The sequence below is a fragment of the Esox lucius genome, chromosome 5 (genome assembly GCF_011004845.1).
Source record: "Esox lucius isolate fEsoLuc1 chromosome 5, fEsoLuc1.pri, whole genome shotgun sequence".
NCBI classification, from domain to species: Eukaryota; Metazoa; Chordata; class Actinopteri; order Esociformes; family Esocidae; genus Esox; species Esox lucius.
Window position 1 is genome coordinate 24,592,740 of NC_047573.1, and position 19,481 is coordinate 24,612,220.

The following is a 19,481-nucleotide window of genomic DNA, read 5'->3' on the forward strand; positions in this document are numbered from 1 at the left end:
TCTTCACCTGGTCTCATCACTCTAACATCGTGGTGAAGGAGGCCAGGAAACGGCCCTTCTTCCTAAGCCAATAAGGAGATTTGGCATGGATTCCAGGATACTCTCCAACTTCTACAGATGCACTATCGAGAGTATCCTTTTCGGTTGTGTCACTGCCTGGTATGGCAGCTGCACTGCCCTTGAATGCAAAACACTTCAGAGATTGATTAAAATAGCAGAGCGCACCACAAGGTCTGACCTGCCATCTCTGCAGGATCTCTATACAGAGAGATGTAGGAGGTGGAGCAAACAAATCATTACAGATCCCAGCCACCCATGCCATGGACTGTTTACCAAGCTGCCATCAGGCAGAAGGTACAGGAGTATCCCGTCCAAAACTAACAGGCTACAGGACAGTTTCTTTCCTCAGGCTGTAAGGCTGCTCAATTCAGGAACCCCTCCTCCCTTCGATTCATAGTCCCATGCAAACCTGTCACTTTATATCATGATCATCTGCCAATAATATCATGCACACCTGTCACTTTTACATTGCACTCTGGTTGTACAGTTGTATAGTTATTATTATTGATGCGTGTTTTTGTATAGTGTTATCATTGATTGATTGTGTGTATTATTGATTGATTGATTGTGTATTATAATTACTGTTACTTTTTAAATTTAAGCAGTACTGTCAGGAGTAGGAAAACCCATCATTTCATTGCCATAACTTATAGCAAATGACAAATAAACCTTTGAACTTTGAACAGATGACCTAGATCAGATGTTGACCAGACCCCACCCCCCCCCACCCCCCCACACACACACACACAATTAAATTTTTATTGCAGGTCTACGCAATTCAAGTGGATGTCCTGTTTTGGAGAAAAAACTGCGAATTTCGCTGAAAGGTGACAAGTTTGCACCCCGGTTTGATCATCCCTGAGATGTCTTTACATCTTGAGTGGAGTCCTACATTCCCAAACAAGATAAACATGAAGCAGAACATCCACGTCCCTCATCTGACCCTAGGACACAAATCACCCAATGCATCCAGAAGTTGTCCTTGTCCCAAGCAGGGGCTCAATGACCCCACTCCACCACACTCACCCTCTCCCACTCTACCATAGAATGATGAAAGAAACAAAAAACAGAGAGATTCTAGAAGAAAACCTGATCCAGAGCGCACAGGCCCTCTGACTGGGGCATAGATTAGTCATTTAGCAAGACAATCACGTTCAAGTTTTTGTCAAGTCTGTGAATGTCTTTGAGTGGCCCAATCAAAGCCTGAACCCCATTGAAAATCTTTGAGGAGACCTGAAGATCGCAGTTTACCGACGCTCCACATCCAATCTGATAGAGCTTGCGAGGATCTACAAGCAAGTATAGGAGAAACTGCCCAAATCCAGGTGTCCTGGTAGAGGCATACCCAAGAAGACTCAAAGTACTGAACAAGTATTTGAATTGTTGTACATGAGATATTTTTTTTCTTTAAAAGAATTGCCACAAATATCTAAAAACATGTTTTGGATTGTCATTATAGGGTGTTTCTTGTACAACCTTGTTTTCAGAAAAATGTAGATCTCAGGGATTGTGGAGAGGTTGGAGTCTATTTGATTGAGTGTGTGGACAGGTGTCTTTTATACAGGTAACGAGTTCAAACAGGTGCAGTTAATACAGGTAATGAGTGGAGAACAGGAGGGCTTCTTAAAGAAAAATGTACAGGTCTGTGAGAGCCGGAATTCTTACTGGTTGGTAGGTGATCAAATACTTATGTCATAATTATTTAAAAATCATACAATGTGATTTTCTGGATTTTGTTTTTAGATTCCGTCTCTCACAGTTGAAGTGTAACTATGATAGAAATGACAGACTTCTACATGCTTTGTAAGAAGGAAAACCTGCAAAATCGGCAGTGTATTGATAGATATTGAGCATGAAAGTAATTGAATTAAGCTTGACACAATGTATGAGAGTACTAACTATCTCTGCATGGAGGACACTAGGTAGGAAATGTGATGTCCCATTACTGATGGGTCCCAAACACCCTGTCCATACCACCTGTTAGGAACTGTGTATGTGACTGTCATAGGACTCTCTGAATAGACCCTTGGGTCATAGGTTGGAATACGCCATATAAGGGTATTTTGTAGGACTTATAATAGTCTGTGTAATGGTTGGCTATGAACACTGACCACCTCCTATGTGTCCTGGTATAAATGACTGTGTTTACGTTGTAAGCATTTGGAGAGAACAATGAAAGAACTATGGAAGGTTATCATCGTAAACCTCATGCTGAATAAAGGCTCTCCCCTGACTTCTGGTTGCATTTATTTTGTTCATGGATCAAACTTGGACAGAATCTAACAGTATCAAATACTTGTTCTCCCCACTGTAGTTCAGTTCTGTTTTGTAGTTCCTTTGTGAGGTATTGCTTGATTTTCGCCAATGTTCTGAGCCTTTGTTTAGCATACTCCTAAAATATCCCTAGTATTTAGATATCCCATGTTTAGATCTTAGCTTTGGAATTTCTCAACATCGCTCTAGCCTTATGATTTTGTATGTTTGCCTTAGCCTTTGGAGCATTTTTGACCATTGCTTGCCTTAGCCTTTGTACTGTTGCCTCTCATTTTTGACTTACTGGTTTTGACCTGTGGCCTGCCTTTTTGACTCTGCCTTCTGCCTTGCCTTGGAACAGTCAACCTTCTAATAAACAATACAAATGCTCCATGTCTGGAACCTGCAACCCTGCTCTCTGACTCGTTCATTACAGAAGTAAATGAGTCCGGGTGCTAATCTGGCCTGCCTACAATACAGACCTGTCACCAACTGAAAACATTTGGTGCATTATGAAATGAAACATATGACAAAGGAGACCCCGAACTGTTGAGCAGCTGAAATCCTATATCAAGCAAGAATGGGAAAACATTTCACTTTCAAAACAACAGCAATTGGTCTCTTCAGTTCCCAAACACGTGCAGAGGGTTGTTAAAAAAAGAGAAGCAACACAGTAATCAACATGCCCCAGTCCCAATTTTTTTAAACATGTTGCAGGCATCAAATTCAAAATGAGATTTTTCTTTTTTTTTTTAAACAAAGTTTCTCTGGTTCAACATTTGATATGTTGTCCTTGTACTATTTTCAATAAAATATAGGGATTAAATAATTTGCACATCATTTAATTCTTTTTTTATTTGCATTATACACAGGTTACCAACTTTTTTGGAAACAGAGTTGTAGATTTATAGCGAAAAAATTGCTTAACTTATTATATAAAAAGACCATAACATGTGGAGAAAGTAAAGCGCTCTGAATACTAATCTCTGTCTGTCACAAATATATGGGTCAGGGTATAAACACAATACTGACAGTTATCCAACCCATTGCGTCTAGAAAAACAACTGAAAGTGTTTTGTCACATTAGCCTATTCACATTTCAACATACATGTTACTACTGGAAAAATACACTGTCATAATACATAATTATATAAGTTATACATCTTAATCTGAATCAACATTTACAACATTTGGAGGTAACTCTACTGGGTCATTTAAGTGAATAATTAACGACACCTGCATAGATTGAGATGCGGTCTCAATATGAGTTAGATGTGTACAGTCTATACGCTTGTCCCGAGTCATTGATGTAGGACAATGGTGTAAAGAGTGAGACTCTGGTGTCAGTGTGTTCTGAGCCTGTTGTCGTGACCTTCGAGCATGTGGAGTGGGAGGACTACTAGGCTGGACTGTCGGTGTAGAGGCTCCATTGTGTTGCACTGTAGCGACGGAGAATGGCTCTACTCTTGTGTCGGTTAGTCACTGTGGACAACAGATAACGCCCTTCTCCATTCTACAGCTTCGCAGTTTTTTTGTAAGCTCCATCTTCACCTACAACCAAGAGAGGAAAAAACAAGTTACAATTATGAGATAAGAAATAAAGAAAATATCTGTTCTTGTTGGTTGATGCTACACAAAGTGTGCTTTGCACCCTCAGTAAATATGAGCAAAACGGGCTGTGAATAAAATGTCTTTGCAGTTTATCCTCTTGGACTTATTTTCAAAATATGAACCAAAATCAAACCTTTAACTGGAGTAAAATGTTTGAAATAAATACATAAATATTTGTATTCCAAAACATGTGCCACAATTATTGCCACTAAACTAGGCAGTGGTTGTATTTCTCAGCAGGACAAAGATCCAAAGCGCACCTCAAAATCAACATGAAAAGATCACAGAATAAATGCTTTGCCATGGCCATCCCAGCCCTCTGACCTAAACCCCATAGAAGACCTGTGGCATGAGTTGATAAGGAGTCTACAAGTGTGGACCTCCAAATCCAAAGGATCTGAGATATTCTGTATGGAGGATTGGTATCAGATCCCTTGCCATGTGTTCTTCAACCTCATTACACATTATAGGAGAAGATTCTGTTGTCTTGGCAAAGAGAGGTTGCACAAAAATTAAGGTGTGCCACTAATAGTTTTTTCTAAGAATTTACTTTTCTTTTTTTTTTTACTTCAATTAAAGGTTAGATTTTTCTAGATTTTGAATGAACAATTAAGATATTTCTTTTACAGCTCATTTTGTTCATATTCATATAGTGGAGGGCACTGTATTCATAAAATGATCAGTACATTCATTACAAACAATGTGCCTAAACAATGAACAAGAGACATTTTGGAGTGTCTAACTACAGTAGAGGCAAAAAAAAGTTTGTTTAGTATACCAAGAAAGGCCAATAGTCTGTGTTGTTTTGAAATGGAACTTGGAGAACTCAATGATAGTAACTTTTCCACTGATTTCAACAATCCAAGATTAGGTTGATGCTATACACTGAAAAGTAATCCATTGAATTTGAAACCGCTACATACAGTATGTGGTTCAAAAGGAATTGGAAGAAGAGAATATGGTGAAGGGAGATTGCTGTACTTGATCTTATCTTCAGGAATATTGGAACTTTTGTTGGCTCAGAGAAATAGCAATGCTTGCGTCAAACACCATTGTTCTGCAAATGCAATCGATAAGGTTCCCACCATGCGTGATTAGTGATGTATAGTGTGTCCATTTTGGATTCAGCAGGTTTTTGGCTAAGTAAACTAAAATGGTATGAGGGTGGAAAGAGTGATAGATGTGTGTTTTTGTTATATTTTATATATAATTTGTGAGCACCGTTTGGAGCTCCGCTAAAGCAAGGCTTTTGGCGTGTTTGGAGGCAATACTAAAGAAAATCCTAAGCGGGTGATGTATCCACTATATCTGAATGTCTTTAACAGACAGTCCAAACACCAGGCAAAAGTAAACATTCATCCATAACAAATTATACAGCCAACAAACAGACAAATCTCTATAAAAGTTTGATTTCACCTGATGTTGAAAAGACAAACAACGAACAGCAGTCACACACTCTGTTAGGCATTGTAAATGTCATCAATATTTCTGCTAGACACTGGTGTGCCTGTCAGGTACTTGTAAATCATCCAATATGGCATTACACCACTGCCCAGAGATTTTACAGCAATTCTGTCACAATTATGAGGAAGCAGATCTGTATGTGCATTGTCAGTAAGGGTGCATGTTTACAGTAACAGCTTATATAGTAAAGGATGGAAATCATCTTTCAGAGAGCAGCAGGTGACAAGTTTGATGGAGGGTAAACAATAGAAATTACAACACAACAGGAAAAACAATAGAAAATCTCACAAACCTCTTTGTTAAAGTAACAGTACAGCACAGCCACCAGAAAGCCCTACAGAGATTAAAAGTTTTTGTTAAAACAGCTTAATGTTTGGCTTTGTTTGCAAGGTTAAATGCTAGGGTATGGTTAAATGCTAGGGTATGGTTTGGATTGATTGGATTGACCTACGGTGGGTGTTCTTTCATGTTTCTCACCTGAAATGAGTTGAGAAAGAGTGTGGAGAAGACCTTGACGAAGCGAAGCACGCCAGAGGTCTGCTCATCAGTGACAAAAATGAAGATGATCTCATGGATGCCAAACAGAGGAATAAGGGTCAGAGTGGCCTTGGCCAACCTATGGGGAACAGGACAAAATAATGCCATTTGTCTTTCTCTACAACTGAATATTTACATTTTTCTTTTTCTCTTTGCTCTGTGTCAAATTGGATGGCACACCGGTAAGATAAGTGTATATTGCTTAACTCTTTCGGGCTTACCGTAGCTTGTAGTCAGGATAGCCATTCTGATGGTTGGCGCGTAGTTTGGACAGAATCACCTTCAAAATCTTAATGAATAGCAATAAATTGATCTGTTGAAAGTGAACAATGAATCTTGAAAGAACACACGTATAGAAATCCATGTATGACAAATAGGTTCTATTTCCCTGACCAACAAAACCCATTTACACAAACACAAACACATGAAGGCACTCCCCCCCAGTCCCCAGAGAGAAAGATTTACATAACAGAGCCAATAATCGTCCTCACCAACGTGGCAAAAAGAATGGGGAACCGTATTATCCACCAGTAGCTCATATTTTCATTCACAGCCCAGCACCTATAAGAACCAGATTTAAACATTAATCGTTTACGCACGTCTCAGACAAATCAATACAAACATCAGGCTGTGGAGTGTGCACTGATTAAAGTCACATGCGGGTGCACGCTCACTCTTTGTTTTCTCTCAGTAGCTTGGCCAGCACCCAAGGAATGACAAATAAAAGGGGAGTTCCTGTCAAGGATACAAAATGAACATTAAGACAGATGAACTAGGCAGAAGTGGTATTTCGGATGCAGACACATGATTTGTTCCTCACCCCAGCCGAGGCAGATATAAGGCAGGTACTTGTTGTTGTCAATAAACACTGAAGCGATGAGCACAGAGTAAAGGTAGATAGCCTCCCCAAAGAACCAGTAGTGATTAGCTAGAACACAATACTGCATCACCACCTGGGCGATTCTGCAGCCAATGGCAGCCTAGAGATAGATATTGAAAAGACAAACATTTCAGAAAAAAAACATCCATAATACATTTGACCTATTTATCTCTTGGGGGCTCTATTCTGCTGGTGTTAAGGGTTTGGGGGCAATTACCTTAACATGCACGTGCAAGTAAAATAGGTACACTAGAGCACTGTTTGTCTGAATCAGCCTTTTCTGCCTCAAGAGTATCTTTATATATGTATATTCACAAAAAATATATATTCCTACTGGACTACTGGGTTCAAATTAAGTTATCTTTTAACTTGCAAGTACTTTCTAAAAATAAAAGTTAGAAATCAATGTGCCAGATTGCTATCCAACTAGCGTGCTAACTATGCCTTTAGTGTTTCCCGCCCAGGGGGCGTTCAGAGGATGAGGTGCCCTTGGAGGGTGTTTGTTTTAAGGCAAATTTACGCCGAAGATTCACAACAATAAGAGTTTAAGCATTCAACTAATTGCAAAACTGGATGAGACAGTGTATCGTAACTCTTCTCTTTAGTGTTTGTCCGGTTCTTGTGGCGCAGCTCCGTAATGCCTTCACCGAACGTCAGAGTATCAATTATGACATTTCACCCATATGGCGTTTACTGTGCAAACTCTGGAGAATGGATGGTCTCTTTCTTGGTATTACCTGTGGAAGAATTTTCTTTCACTTAAAAGCGATAATTTCTGTGAGGGACACACCGTGAACACGCGCCTTGTAATCGCAGTGGTTACACATGTAGGGATATTCCGCTGTCCAACTTCCCCTGAAAGCAACAGTGTCCAGCATCCAGACGCGCATTAAAACACTATTCAATATAAGTGGCTTTGTTGACGACTGCAATACAACCAGGTGCAGGGCTCTCACTAACTTTCAAAGGTTTCAAACTTAAAGCTTTTACCCCTTGATATGTGCCAGCTTTTTTTATGTTGGAACAATTTACAATAATTATTATTGTTTGGCATTTCTGATTGGCTGCTGTTTGTTTCCCTGGGAAACTAATGAATCTGTTTGTCATTCGATTATGTGCCTTTTTGATGATTTTTGATGATAAAAATAGCAACAACAATAATAATAATAAAAACAATAATAATAATCATAACAATAATAATGATAATAATCATTAATATTCAGGGAAATTAACCTACATCTTATTTGAAGGGGGGCTATAAGTGACCTGGATAATAGACATGGGGGCACTGGCCCAAAAAAGGTTGAGAACCACTGCTTTAGCAGTAAATGACTCAGCCTGTAGCTTTGAACACATAGCAAAAAAAAAAATGCTAAATTTAAATCTGTAATAGCAAAGTGCATCACAATTAAACAAAGGTTTTTGTACATAGCCTACATAACACAATCTAACCAGTTACTATTTTATGTAGATATCAGTAGCTTGTAAACTAGCCAGTTCCTTTATTGAGCCAGGTAACTTGCCTAGCCAGCTAGAAAGCTTAGCCAAACACTATGCTTAGAGCCTTGGAAAGGTACAAACAGAAAAGACACCAATAAAACAGCCATCACATAGATAAGAAATATGTTGAATGCGTAGGTTGTCGGTAGTTAAGCATAAGCTAACAAAGACAGGGAGAAAAACACTGGGGGAGCATGTTAACTATGTTGGTGTGTTGAAGGCGAATGTGCCAAAAAGCAGAGAGGTATTTTGATATTTGGACTAACCCCAGAATCCCAAAAAATTTGGAGAAGATAAAGCTTTCAGGTAAAGCTAAGGTGAGACTATCAACTGGTAAGAAGTAGGATGGCCATCATTATATTTTGCCTGTAAAAATAGCCTACAACCATTTTTATAACAGACCAACTTTCAGCTGCAAAAGGAGAATTCACCTTGTTTGTAGATTATCGTGAAGAATATAAGGCTAGGACCTGGTCAATGACCTGAAGAGAGCTGGTCAACTGGTCAATGACCTGAAAAGAGCTGGGACCACAGTCTCAAAGAAAACCATTAGTAACACACTACGCCGTCATGGATTAAAATCATGCAGCGCACGCAAGGTCTCCCTGCTCAAGCCAGCGCATGTCCAGGTCCGTCTGAAGTTTGCCAATGGCCATTTGGATGTTCCAGAGGAGGAATGGCAGAAGGTCATGTGGTCTGATGAGACAAAAATAGAGCTTTTTGGTCTAAACTCCACTCGCCGTGTTTGGAGGAAGAAGAAGGATGAGTACAACCCCAAGAACACCATCCCAACTGTGAAGCATGGAGGTGTAAACATAATTTTTTGGGGATGCTTTTCTGCAAAGGGGACAGGACAACTGCACCGTTTTGAGGGGAGGATGGATGGGGCCATGTATCGCGAGATCTTGGCCAACAACCTCCTTCCCTCAGTAAGAGCATTAAAGATGGGTCGTGGCTGGGTATTCCAGCATGACAACAACCCGAAACAAAAAACCAGGGCAACTAAGGAGTGGCTCCGTAAGAAGCATCTCAAGGTCCTGGCTTTGCCAGTCTCCAGATCTGAACCCAATAGAAAATCTTTGGAGGTAGCTGAAAGTCTGTATTGCCCAGCGACAGCCCTGAAACCTGAAGGATCTGGAGAAGGTCTGTATGGAGGAGTGGGCAAAAATCCCTGCTGCAGTGTGGGCAAACCTGGTCACTCACAGTTGATAAAATTTAAAGACATCTACATGCTTTGTAAGTAGGAAAACTTGCAAAATCGCCAGTGTATCAAATACTTGTTCTCCCCACTGTACCTGACTTTTTCGCAACACCGTGCTTCAACATCAGAAAATTACTTTCTAAGATACTTTTGACTGATTGAATATGATATCAGAGTGTCAGAGTGACTAACAAATCAATACGGGCCCTCTAGAGACAAAGCCCCTGGGCACATACCCTTAATCGCCAGTCAAATACTCTACCATGATTTTCCCAAAGCTCAGTGTACTAATATACCAATAAAATGTGTGTAGCTGAAAAGCAGATTTATTTATTGTCAATTACTGACTGAACTACTGTTCAGTCACACAACCAAATTTAGAAACTGCATCTAATCTATTTGAGTATTGAATCCCGCAACAGTCCTCTAAGTTAAAACCCTGACTTTTTTCAGAATAATTATTTTCATGTAATGTACTGTAGCTTCTGCCCAAGGCCAGGCTTGTTCAAGTGTTTGCAGACAAGGAAACTATATCATAGTCATACAGCAGTCTTCCCCTGGACATACGGATAGGGGGTTTATTTTTAGAGATCCTATAAAATATTCAAATACTTTAGTTGTTTTAGACAGGACTATTTTTGGTCATAGGACAACCTCCAGCCCAACTCCACCTTGTGACTCAGCATCTCTCCAATGTCTGCCTGTCTCATGATCTCCCGGCCCCAGTGACGCTCCAGCATGGTGTCCTTGACGATCACTGACACGGCTCGCAGGATGAAAGACACAAACAGGTTGGCGTGAATGTAGTTACGAGTGCAGTGAAGCTTCCTGACAGGAAACAATGGAGGAAGATTTGCAAGAAATGTTACTACCAAGAATGATCTTCAAAGAAGGACTACTAAAGTATATGTCCTCAAAATGTACTAGTGTTAAGTTACACAAAATCAATTAGAGAGCTGGCTGTTACTCAATTTTTTATTATTATAATATATATATATATATATATATATATATATATAATGAAAATATAAACTGTTTGAATTGTGCTTACTTTAATGCATTTATTCATGCGTATTAAGTCAATCGTAGAAACATGGGAAGCAAAAAAAAGAGGTGGTTCACTATGGTTAAGACAGCTAGAACATTCTGGCTCACCAGTCATACTGGATATAATGGCGGAAGAAACGCTAGTGTATCTGCCCAACACAATAGGAATAGTCAACCATGGAGCCGAACGGTGAGTAGTCAACCTCATTCTTATTGCTCTCTTAGAATGGACAGTGACATGCTATACTAGTTAGACCTAAGTGTTTCTTTTTAGAGAGCAGAAGTGAAAACAGGCACAGTATACCTGATACTCAATAGGATGATGAGCGCCGAGACAAGAGCAAAGAGGGACAGGGTGTAGCCAATCGTGTAAAGGGTCTTAAAGCTCACCATCAACTCCTTGAACCACCGCTGTGGAAACACAAGACAGAGCATGTTACAGTGGTCCCTCCCAAAGAAATATTATGGGAAAGATTAAGGAAAACCTTATATACAGTACATTTCTTTGCCAATGAAGACAACTTGAAAAACACAATTGAAATGGATCAGAGGTTTCCATATACTGTAGCTTCTCGCAAGGCCTTAATCTTTCTGTGTTCACAGAGCTGTATATTACAAAGCATATACTTATATGGTCTCCAGACCCTCAGATCTTTAGACAATGGAAACTTTGTGTCAAAGGCATACATTAGTTAGCAGTAGTACAGCACTCCAAATGAAAGAAATGTAACCTGAAGAGCTCAGCGCAAATGAAAAGCTATAAATATATAAATTGTGTAGTGTAATGTCTTTGTTTTGTACCTCCTGAAATTCAACTTCAGGCTCCTCTTCACATTGAGATATGTCCCTCCAGACTTCTCCATCCTCCACCTCCACCCAGTGGCCATCAGAGCCACACCGCCTAAAAACTAAACCCTGAGAAACTGGAAATTCCATGGACACATGTACACACACACACACACACACACATTTGTGTTTCTGTCCTTGTGGGGACCTAACCCCTAAATCAATGTTTCCTTAACATCAATTACCTAACTTTTTTTGACTAAACCTAACCTAGAGCTATCACCTGACCATAACCATAAACCAAATCGATAAACCCTAACATACAGTCTGCTCATCTTGCTACTGCAACAGAGAGTTTTGGACCAATTACTTATCAATATAACGAATGCACTCAAGGCGAGGGTGGTGGTTTATGCACAGAGCGCAGCAGGTTTATTGAATGAAGGAACGGTTTTAAAAACCACTCTGGGACTTATAGGAGCACAGAATCAAAAACAGGCAGAGTTACAATAGGGTGAGACTGTATCGAATATCCAAAGGCAAGCAGAAAGTCCAATTAATCCAAAAACCCTAAAGAGAAAGGCAAAAGTACACAGGAGTAGGCAAGAATATAGGTCAAAAAGGCAGAATCCAAAATCACGATAAGTAACCTTATCAATCACAGAGGTGTCAAGATTTCAATGCGAAACCAACAATACCTCACAAAGTGAAACACAGACTGAACAGAACTAAATAGAGGGTGCCAAAGGTGAAAACAATCAACATTAACAGGAATCAAACCAAGCAAATAAATGCAACATACTAGAATGGGAAAATAACAAGACATAGAATACAACAATTCAACACCCCCAAGACCTTCCAGTCAACATGTTTTGTTGATGACTTCATTGCAGCATTCCATCTTTTTGATACAACCTCCTTGGTCCACCCGAAATTAAAGAGGGATGAATGAAAATAAAGAAATTCTTATGGAACCTTCTGTTGTTAAAGCCAACATTTTCTACTCAGCATGTTCACTAAAGAATAAGCCAAATCGCATAGCTAGGTATCCACCTAATCCCATTGTGTTGCTTTATTTATTGACCCATCAAATGCTTGTGATGCAGTTGATAATTCAATCTTGATAAAGAAACATTGATAAAGACCTCATTAGGCCTGGCCATGGACACTTGTTTTTGGTTTCAGAATTAGATTAGCAAAATAATTCAAGCTATTATAACAATTAGGGTCAAATCTGAATGTTTTATATGTGAGGAAGGAGTTCCCCAGGGTACAATTTTAGGTCTGTTACTATTCAGCCAGTATATAAATGTGATCTGTAATTCAGTGAGAAACCTATTTTTGTGCAGATGATAGTCTGCTCCTTCTCTTGCACAAGCGTTTCCTCATCGACAGTCTGATTTCCAATTTCTGCAAAATTCACTTGTTGGTCTTAGGTTGGTGCTAAAGTAAATGAAAATAAAACAAAGTATATGCTATTCACTACAGTAGGTCCCAAAACTTAGATTGGAATATCTAAATATTATTACCTTAGATGGTTCTGTTATAGAAGAGTTTCATTCTTTCATTCTAGTTGTCTTTTAAAACTCAGATTTTTGAACTGGTTAAGAAGTTAAAAGGTCAATATCTTTTTCTTTTATAGAAACAAATCATGTCTGTCATCTCAGCATAGAAATGTGGTTCAAGTCTTTTTTATGTCAGTATTGGATTATGGTGAAATATGTGATATATATGCATGCTTCCACTTCAGTATTGATACCTCTAGATTCAGTCTATCATGCAGCTCTGTGTTTTTTGTGCAAACACATCATTGTCTTCTATATCTTTCTGTTCGCTCACTGATTTCTACAAGAGCCATATATTGATTGATGCTTTGTTTATAGGCCTACAGTATCAAGCACTGCATAAATTCATTGGAAAAACAGCAGTTATCAGACCCACTCAAAAGATTTGTTAGTACTTGTCACGTCCCGGCTGTGCCCCTAGCCATCTCTGCGCTGGGCTCGGGGCATAGCCGGGACAGGACAGGAGGTGGCCTTTAGCCACCTCTACTCCTTTTTTTGGTTTCCCCAATTGGAGGCAGGTGTTAGTTTTTGCCTCCAATTGGGGACCCTATTTAAGTTTAGTTTGTTAGGCCCCAAGGCGTGGTTCATTTTGGTTTTGTGTATCCTGTGTAAGGAAGACCCACGTCACTGGTTGCTGCCTTTTTGTTTGTTGGAGTCCTTCTTTCTTTTGTTTGATTAAAAATGGATTACCTTCCCTACCTCTACTCTGCGCCTGTGTCCTTTCCATCCCACGACCGTGACAGTACTTGAGATACAGAGGGCCTACACTACCCTGATTACCATGCCCAATATTAGTGGAATGCCTTGCAGGGTGAACTTAAATGGGAAGGATTGGTGACTATAAGACAGTTCAAATGTCTGATATGAGACCATTTCTATGTGAACTGTGATTGCTTTTCTTAATGTGTTTGCTTCTTATCCATGTGTTTTTTGTACTTTCTGTCTCTTGATTTCCCTGTATAAATAAAGTTTAAAATAAATGAAAAATGAATTGACCACTGGATAGTTCTGAACTCCCATTACTAGGTCATCTAGGATGTAATTAGGAACTTCCCCAAACTGGTGAACACAGCTGAACACTACTACTCTACTCCTAAACTTAACCCCAAAAACCTAAACTTCACCACAAACCTAACCCTAACTCTGACCATAATCACAATTGTATTCCTAAAAATGAACTGTAATGTGGAGATTTCTGTCCCCAAAACAATGAACACTCACACACATGCACACCTTCAGTGTGCACAAATCACAAATCTCCTGAAAGAAACACTCACATGCTATTCTGAAAACTAATTGGCCAAACAATGGTTCAGAATGGTCATTATTACAGGACACAAATGGACAAAGGAGTGCTAAAATAGAATCAGAATCTTGCTACTGTGATCATAATGAATATAATTGTACATAATTATATGAGACTTATACTTTGATGTATTTTATGATTTGCTCAACATTCTATATTTGAAGTATAATCACAATAATTCACCCTTGTCAAACCAGGGAAGATACGATGGACAGGACACATTGACAACAGACCCAGGAGGACCATCCGGCCAGCAGGCGTAGTGGTCAAATGTCCTTCTACATAACATGCCTGGGAGCAGATAAAAACAGCATTACCATGAGAATTCAGGTCAACCAAACAGACCTGAATGGCACCCACAGCAGTTAATACAGCTATTCCATTGGAACAAGTATTCCGTTGAAATAAGGAAAGAAGAAAGACTGCTATTACCGGCATTTGAATGCAAACGTCAATCACCAGTACACTGATGAGCCAAAATATTTTGACCACTCACAGGTGAAGCAAATAACGTTGACCATCTCCTAACAACTGCACACGTCAAGGTCTGGGTAGATTAGATGGTTCTCGTAGTCAACGTGTTGGATGCAGGAGAAATGGGCAGGAGAAAAGACCTGAGTGACTTCGACAAGGGCCAAATTCTTATGGCCAGATGACTGGGTCAGAGCATCTCTAAAATGGCAAGGCTTGTGGGGTCCTCCCGGTCAGCAGTGGTGAGTACCTACTGACAGCAGGGACAAACCACAAACCAGCAACAGGGCTTTGGATGCCCAAGGCTCATCAATGCACAAGGGCAATGAAGGCTAGCCCATCTGGTCTGAACCGACTGAAGATCTACTGTGGCACGAGTCACAGAACATGTTAACGATGGTAACGGGAGGAGTGTATGGAATGCATGGCAGTTTGTTGCGTATGGAGCTGCGCAGACCGGTCAGGGTGCCCATGATGACCCCTGTCCACCGCTACAAGCGCCTACAATGGGCATGCGAGCGTCGGAAGCAGTGGAGCACGGAGTCCCTTGCTTTTACATCACGTGGCCGGCCATGCACGTGTGCACCGTTTACCTGGGGAAGGGATGGCACCAGGATGCCCTGAAGTGACAAGCTGGTGGTGAGAGTGTGATGCAGTGTTCTCAGGGCAGTGTTCTGCTGGGAAACCCTGGGTCCGGGCATTCATGTGGACGTCAATTTGACACGTCACCTAAACATCGTTGCTGACCAGGTACACCCCTTCATGGCAACGGTATTCCCTGATGGCAGTGGCCTCTTTCAGCAGATAATGCGCCCTGCCACACTGCACACATTGCTCGGGAATGGTTTGAAGAATATGACGAAGAGTTCAAGGTGTTGCCCTGGCCTCCAAATTCCCCAGATCTCAATCCAATTTAGCATCTGTGGGATGTGCTGGACCAACAAGTCTGAACCTCGCAACTTACAGGACTCAGAGGATCTGCTGCTAATGTCTTGGTGGCAGATACCACAGGACACCTTCAGGGCTCTTGTAGAGCCCATGCCTCGGAGGGTCGATGCTGTTCTGGCCGCATGCAGAGGACCAACAGCATATTACTAAGCAGGCGGGCATAATGTTTTGGCTCATCAGTGTGTGTTTACTTTGCTAAAGAACAACATCTTTCCCATGGCGCCTTCTGGGTCACATCATTCATTTCTTAAATACAACAAAATAAAATATGCCACCGGCACCAGTACTGTTATCCTTTATTAGTCTTGCTTGCCAGACTTTCCAGGGCACCCCCCCACTTACATGGGAGACACAGCAGATACGATAAGAGACTGGGAAGTTCATCAAGTAAATGTAATTCAAGTTGTTACCTTGAGGTACCGGCTCATTGTGAATCATCTTTAAACATTCGTCCTTGTAATGGATCCACTTCATGTAGGTCTCCTCTAATACTTTCCCACCGACCAGCTCCACCTGGAGGAGTTAAGAAACACCAAGCGCTAATGTCTATGGAAACATTATATCCTACACTCTATACTACAGTATGTTTGCTAAAACTTTGCTCTATGTCATTTATTTACTTAGTAATAAATGGCCTACTTGTTTGCCATCTAGTGAGAATAAAAAATTGAGATGAAAGAACAAATTAATTAAAGTTTTGTAGTGGGCAGATAAGCATGTATTGCTCTGCAGTAGCCATCGTTTACTCTACTATAGTGTTCAGTACCACAATGTATTCTACTATAGTGTTCAGCATCAGTATATCCTATATTATAGTGTTCAGCACTAACTTTGGAAACAGTAGCTTCACAAGCTGAACAACACAAAAGCCTCAATAAGGGAATAATGCATCTCATTATGGTTTACCTTCAGAATTTTTAGCAGCAGCAGGCAGGTCAGGACTAACCTTCTGCCGGGCCAATTCATTTCTGCTCAGTGGATCACCTATATGAGGGCAAGAATATAGGAAAACATTTCTTGATAAGCTCTTTGGGCAAGTAGCGTATGGTTAACATTCTTAATAAAAACATTTGTGCAACTTAAAGGTAGGCTACCAAATTCACAGTTGTTAAATACAAATGTTATTGATATATGTCTGTGTTGCACATTGTTCCTAACCTCTCTTCATTCAGGTATTGTATACTCATTCCTCCCCTGTTTCTTTCTTTGTGTGTTCATGTGAGTGTTTATGGTCTTTCTGTGTGTGTTTATGAGTGTTTATGGTCTTTCTGTGTGTGTTTATGAGTGTTTATGGTCTTTCTGTGTGTGTTTATGGTGCACTTGTTGTTTTTTTTCACAGGGACTGTCACACTCTTTTCAATAATTTGTGCATTGCTTTGAAGAAGGCCCACTTCCTAAGATTGAAATTCATCACGTAACTACACCATATGACATAAAAACAACTGTCAGGACTAAACTGAACTAAACACATGACTAAAGAGACGGGTACACACACACACACATACATACACACACACACATACACAAAATGTAGTTGTTTTGATTCTGTCTTAAATTGGTTCTGTGTTTTGTTACTGTCAGGTCTGGGTTTTTTGTGGACTACCACGACTCATAGCTGATGCTATGACAAAAGCAAATGGGGATTATAAAAACGTAGTTGATGTTGCACAGGTGAGAGTGTGACGACTGCGTCCTCTGCTGCCTCACCTCCCCCTGCAGCAGACGGGCTCCAGCGTTCGACGTCACCGACCTTCTGACACCACCGCCCATCTCATTATGCATCTCACCTGTGTCTTGTTTAGCGCACCTGGTTCTCATCCTCATCATTCCCCCCAATATATATGTTCCCTCTGCTCCCCCTGTCTTTGTGTGTTATTGTATCTCTTAGAAAATATTATTGTTAAGCCTCGCAGCTGTCGTTTACAATAAAGAACACAGCAAATACGTTTCGCTTTCGTTCTCCTGCTCCTCCTTCCTCCATGCCTGACAGAGAGGTATTAACAAAATATAGTTCAGTATTAAAATAGGCAGAGAGTAATTCCAGTACAAAATCCTATCTTCTCTAACCTTAACCCCAAAAACCTAAACTAAAGCACAACCCTAAGTCTGACATATTCAATTTTGACTAATGGTTGTACAAGCCATTAAATCAAAATGCATTCCTTCAATTCATGGTTGTTTTTGACAAAAACTGCTGGTCTGGTTATTGTCCCCAAAAATGTATTTTATTGATGTAACGATTAGTACCATATTATTTTTAAATATGCATCATATTCTATTTTAGATAAAATAAATGTTGAGGGCTTGCAGGGACTGAAGACCTGGGGCTCTAGTCTTTAAGTGACCCTTGAGGAAGAGAATTTCTCTGACTTTTCAAATAACAAGTTGGTCACGTATCTTTCACAGTAGTCATCACCTGATGCACGTCCTTGGGGAAAACTCTGTTTGATGTAGCTGTTTCAATTCTATCCACATAGGAAAGCAAAAAAGACAGACATAAGTTACAGACAAAAACCTGACACCAAAAATGACACTCCTATCCCCCCTCTTCCCAAAGGATTCAAAATAATATTTATTTGTATTTATTCTAATGTAATAGTGTTTTTAAGAGAGATTAATAGCTTTAAACTATTTTATCAGATGGCCTAATGCTTTTTAAGAAGACTTATCATTTTAAAAGGCTAATTGATCATCAGAAACCCTTTTGTGATTATGTTAGCACCGCTGAACACTGCTGAGCTGATTTAAGAAGCAATAAAACTGTATCTATTTAGGCTAGTTCAGTATCTCCAGCATCAGCATTTGTGGGTTCAATTACAGGCTCAAAATGGCCAGAAACAAAGAAATGTATTCTGAAACTCCTCAGTCTATTCTTGTTCTGAGAAATTAAGGCAATTCCATGCGAGAAATTGCCAAGAAACTTAAGATCTCGTACAACGATGTGTAGAACTCCCTTCATAGAACAGCGCACACTGTCTCTAAACAGAATAGAAAGAGGAGTGGGAGGCCCTGGTGCACAACTGAGCAAGAAGACAAATACATTTGAGTATCTAGTTTGAGAAACAGACGCCTCACAAGTCCTCAACTAGCAGCTTCATTCAATAGTACCCGCAAAACACCTGTCTCAATGTCAACAGTGAAGAGGCGACTCTGGGATGCTGGCCTTCTAGGCAGAGTTCTTCATCTGTCCAGTGCCTGTATTCTTTCGCCTATCTTAATGTTTTCTTTCTATTGGCCAGTCTGAGATATGGCTTTTTATTTGTAACCTGCTTAAAAGGACAGCATTCTGCAGTCACCTCCAAAACAGGGACAGCTTTTTCGTGCCCGGTGTTATTTTAGGATAAATAAAATACATTTCAGTACATTACATAATGAATACAACATTATAGTCAAGTTCTGGAAAAGTGAAAAAAAACTTTGTAAAAAAGAAATGTCCCTGTAAAATCAGCTCTGTAGAAGAGTTGTCTTCACAATTATTAGTCACATGCAATCCTTCTCTTGGGGCATACATCTGTAAATCTGATGACACTTTATATAGTGTACTCAGCCATTGAGATGTAGTAGCAAAACAGTTTGAAATTTGTGGATGAGCGTGAATTTACATTGACTGTATAGGCCAATTTATTGTCCTGAAAATCCATAATAATCAGTTACGTTTCACTGTGTAGACATTCAGTGATTGTAGCCCTTGGGAATTCTATTTGTGTTTTCCATTGGATTTGCTTTGATGTCCTTTGGAAGTAATTACCTGCAGTTTTTTTTACCTAAATTTAAGCATGAGTAGTAATGTCAAAATAGTTTAAGAACATGTTTTTTTGTTCTTTATACACTGAACAAAATATAAACATAGCA

General features: G+C 39.9%; 1 protein-coding gene across 2 annotated transcripts; it reads right to left on the reverse strand.

Annotated features, from left to right (window-relative positions):
• Positions 1-3,155: 3,155 nt before the first annotated feature.
• On the reverse strand, positions 3,156-16,613 carry LOC105021316 (glucagon receptor). 2 transcript variants are annotated; one of them, XM_034292095.1, is made up of 13 exons: positions 16,536-16,613; positions 16,040-16,142; positions 14,394-14,501; positions 11,355-11,476; positions 10,858-10,964; positions 10,178-10,334; positions 6,746-6,905; positions 6,600-6,660; positions 6,417-6,486; positions 6,147-6,214; positions 5,866-6,004; positions 5,681-5,722; positions 3,156-3,864 (listed from the first exon to the last, which is right to left on the reverse strand). In XM_034292095.1, the coding sequence occupies exons 1-13, from the start codon at positions 16,593-16,595 to the stop codon at positions 3,793-3,795; spliced, it is 1,269 nt and encodes a 422-aa protein (XP_034147986.1). In that variant the 5' UTR covers positions 16,596-16,613; the 3' UTR covers positions 3,156-3,792. The 2 variants fall into 2 exon arrangements, with proteins under 2 accessions (XP_034147986.1, XP_019901885.3); XM_020046326.3 differs by having other exon boundaries at positions 6,147-6,238.
• Positions 16,614-19,481: the final 2,868 nt, after the last annotated feature.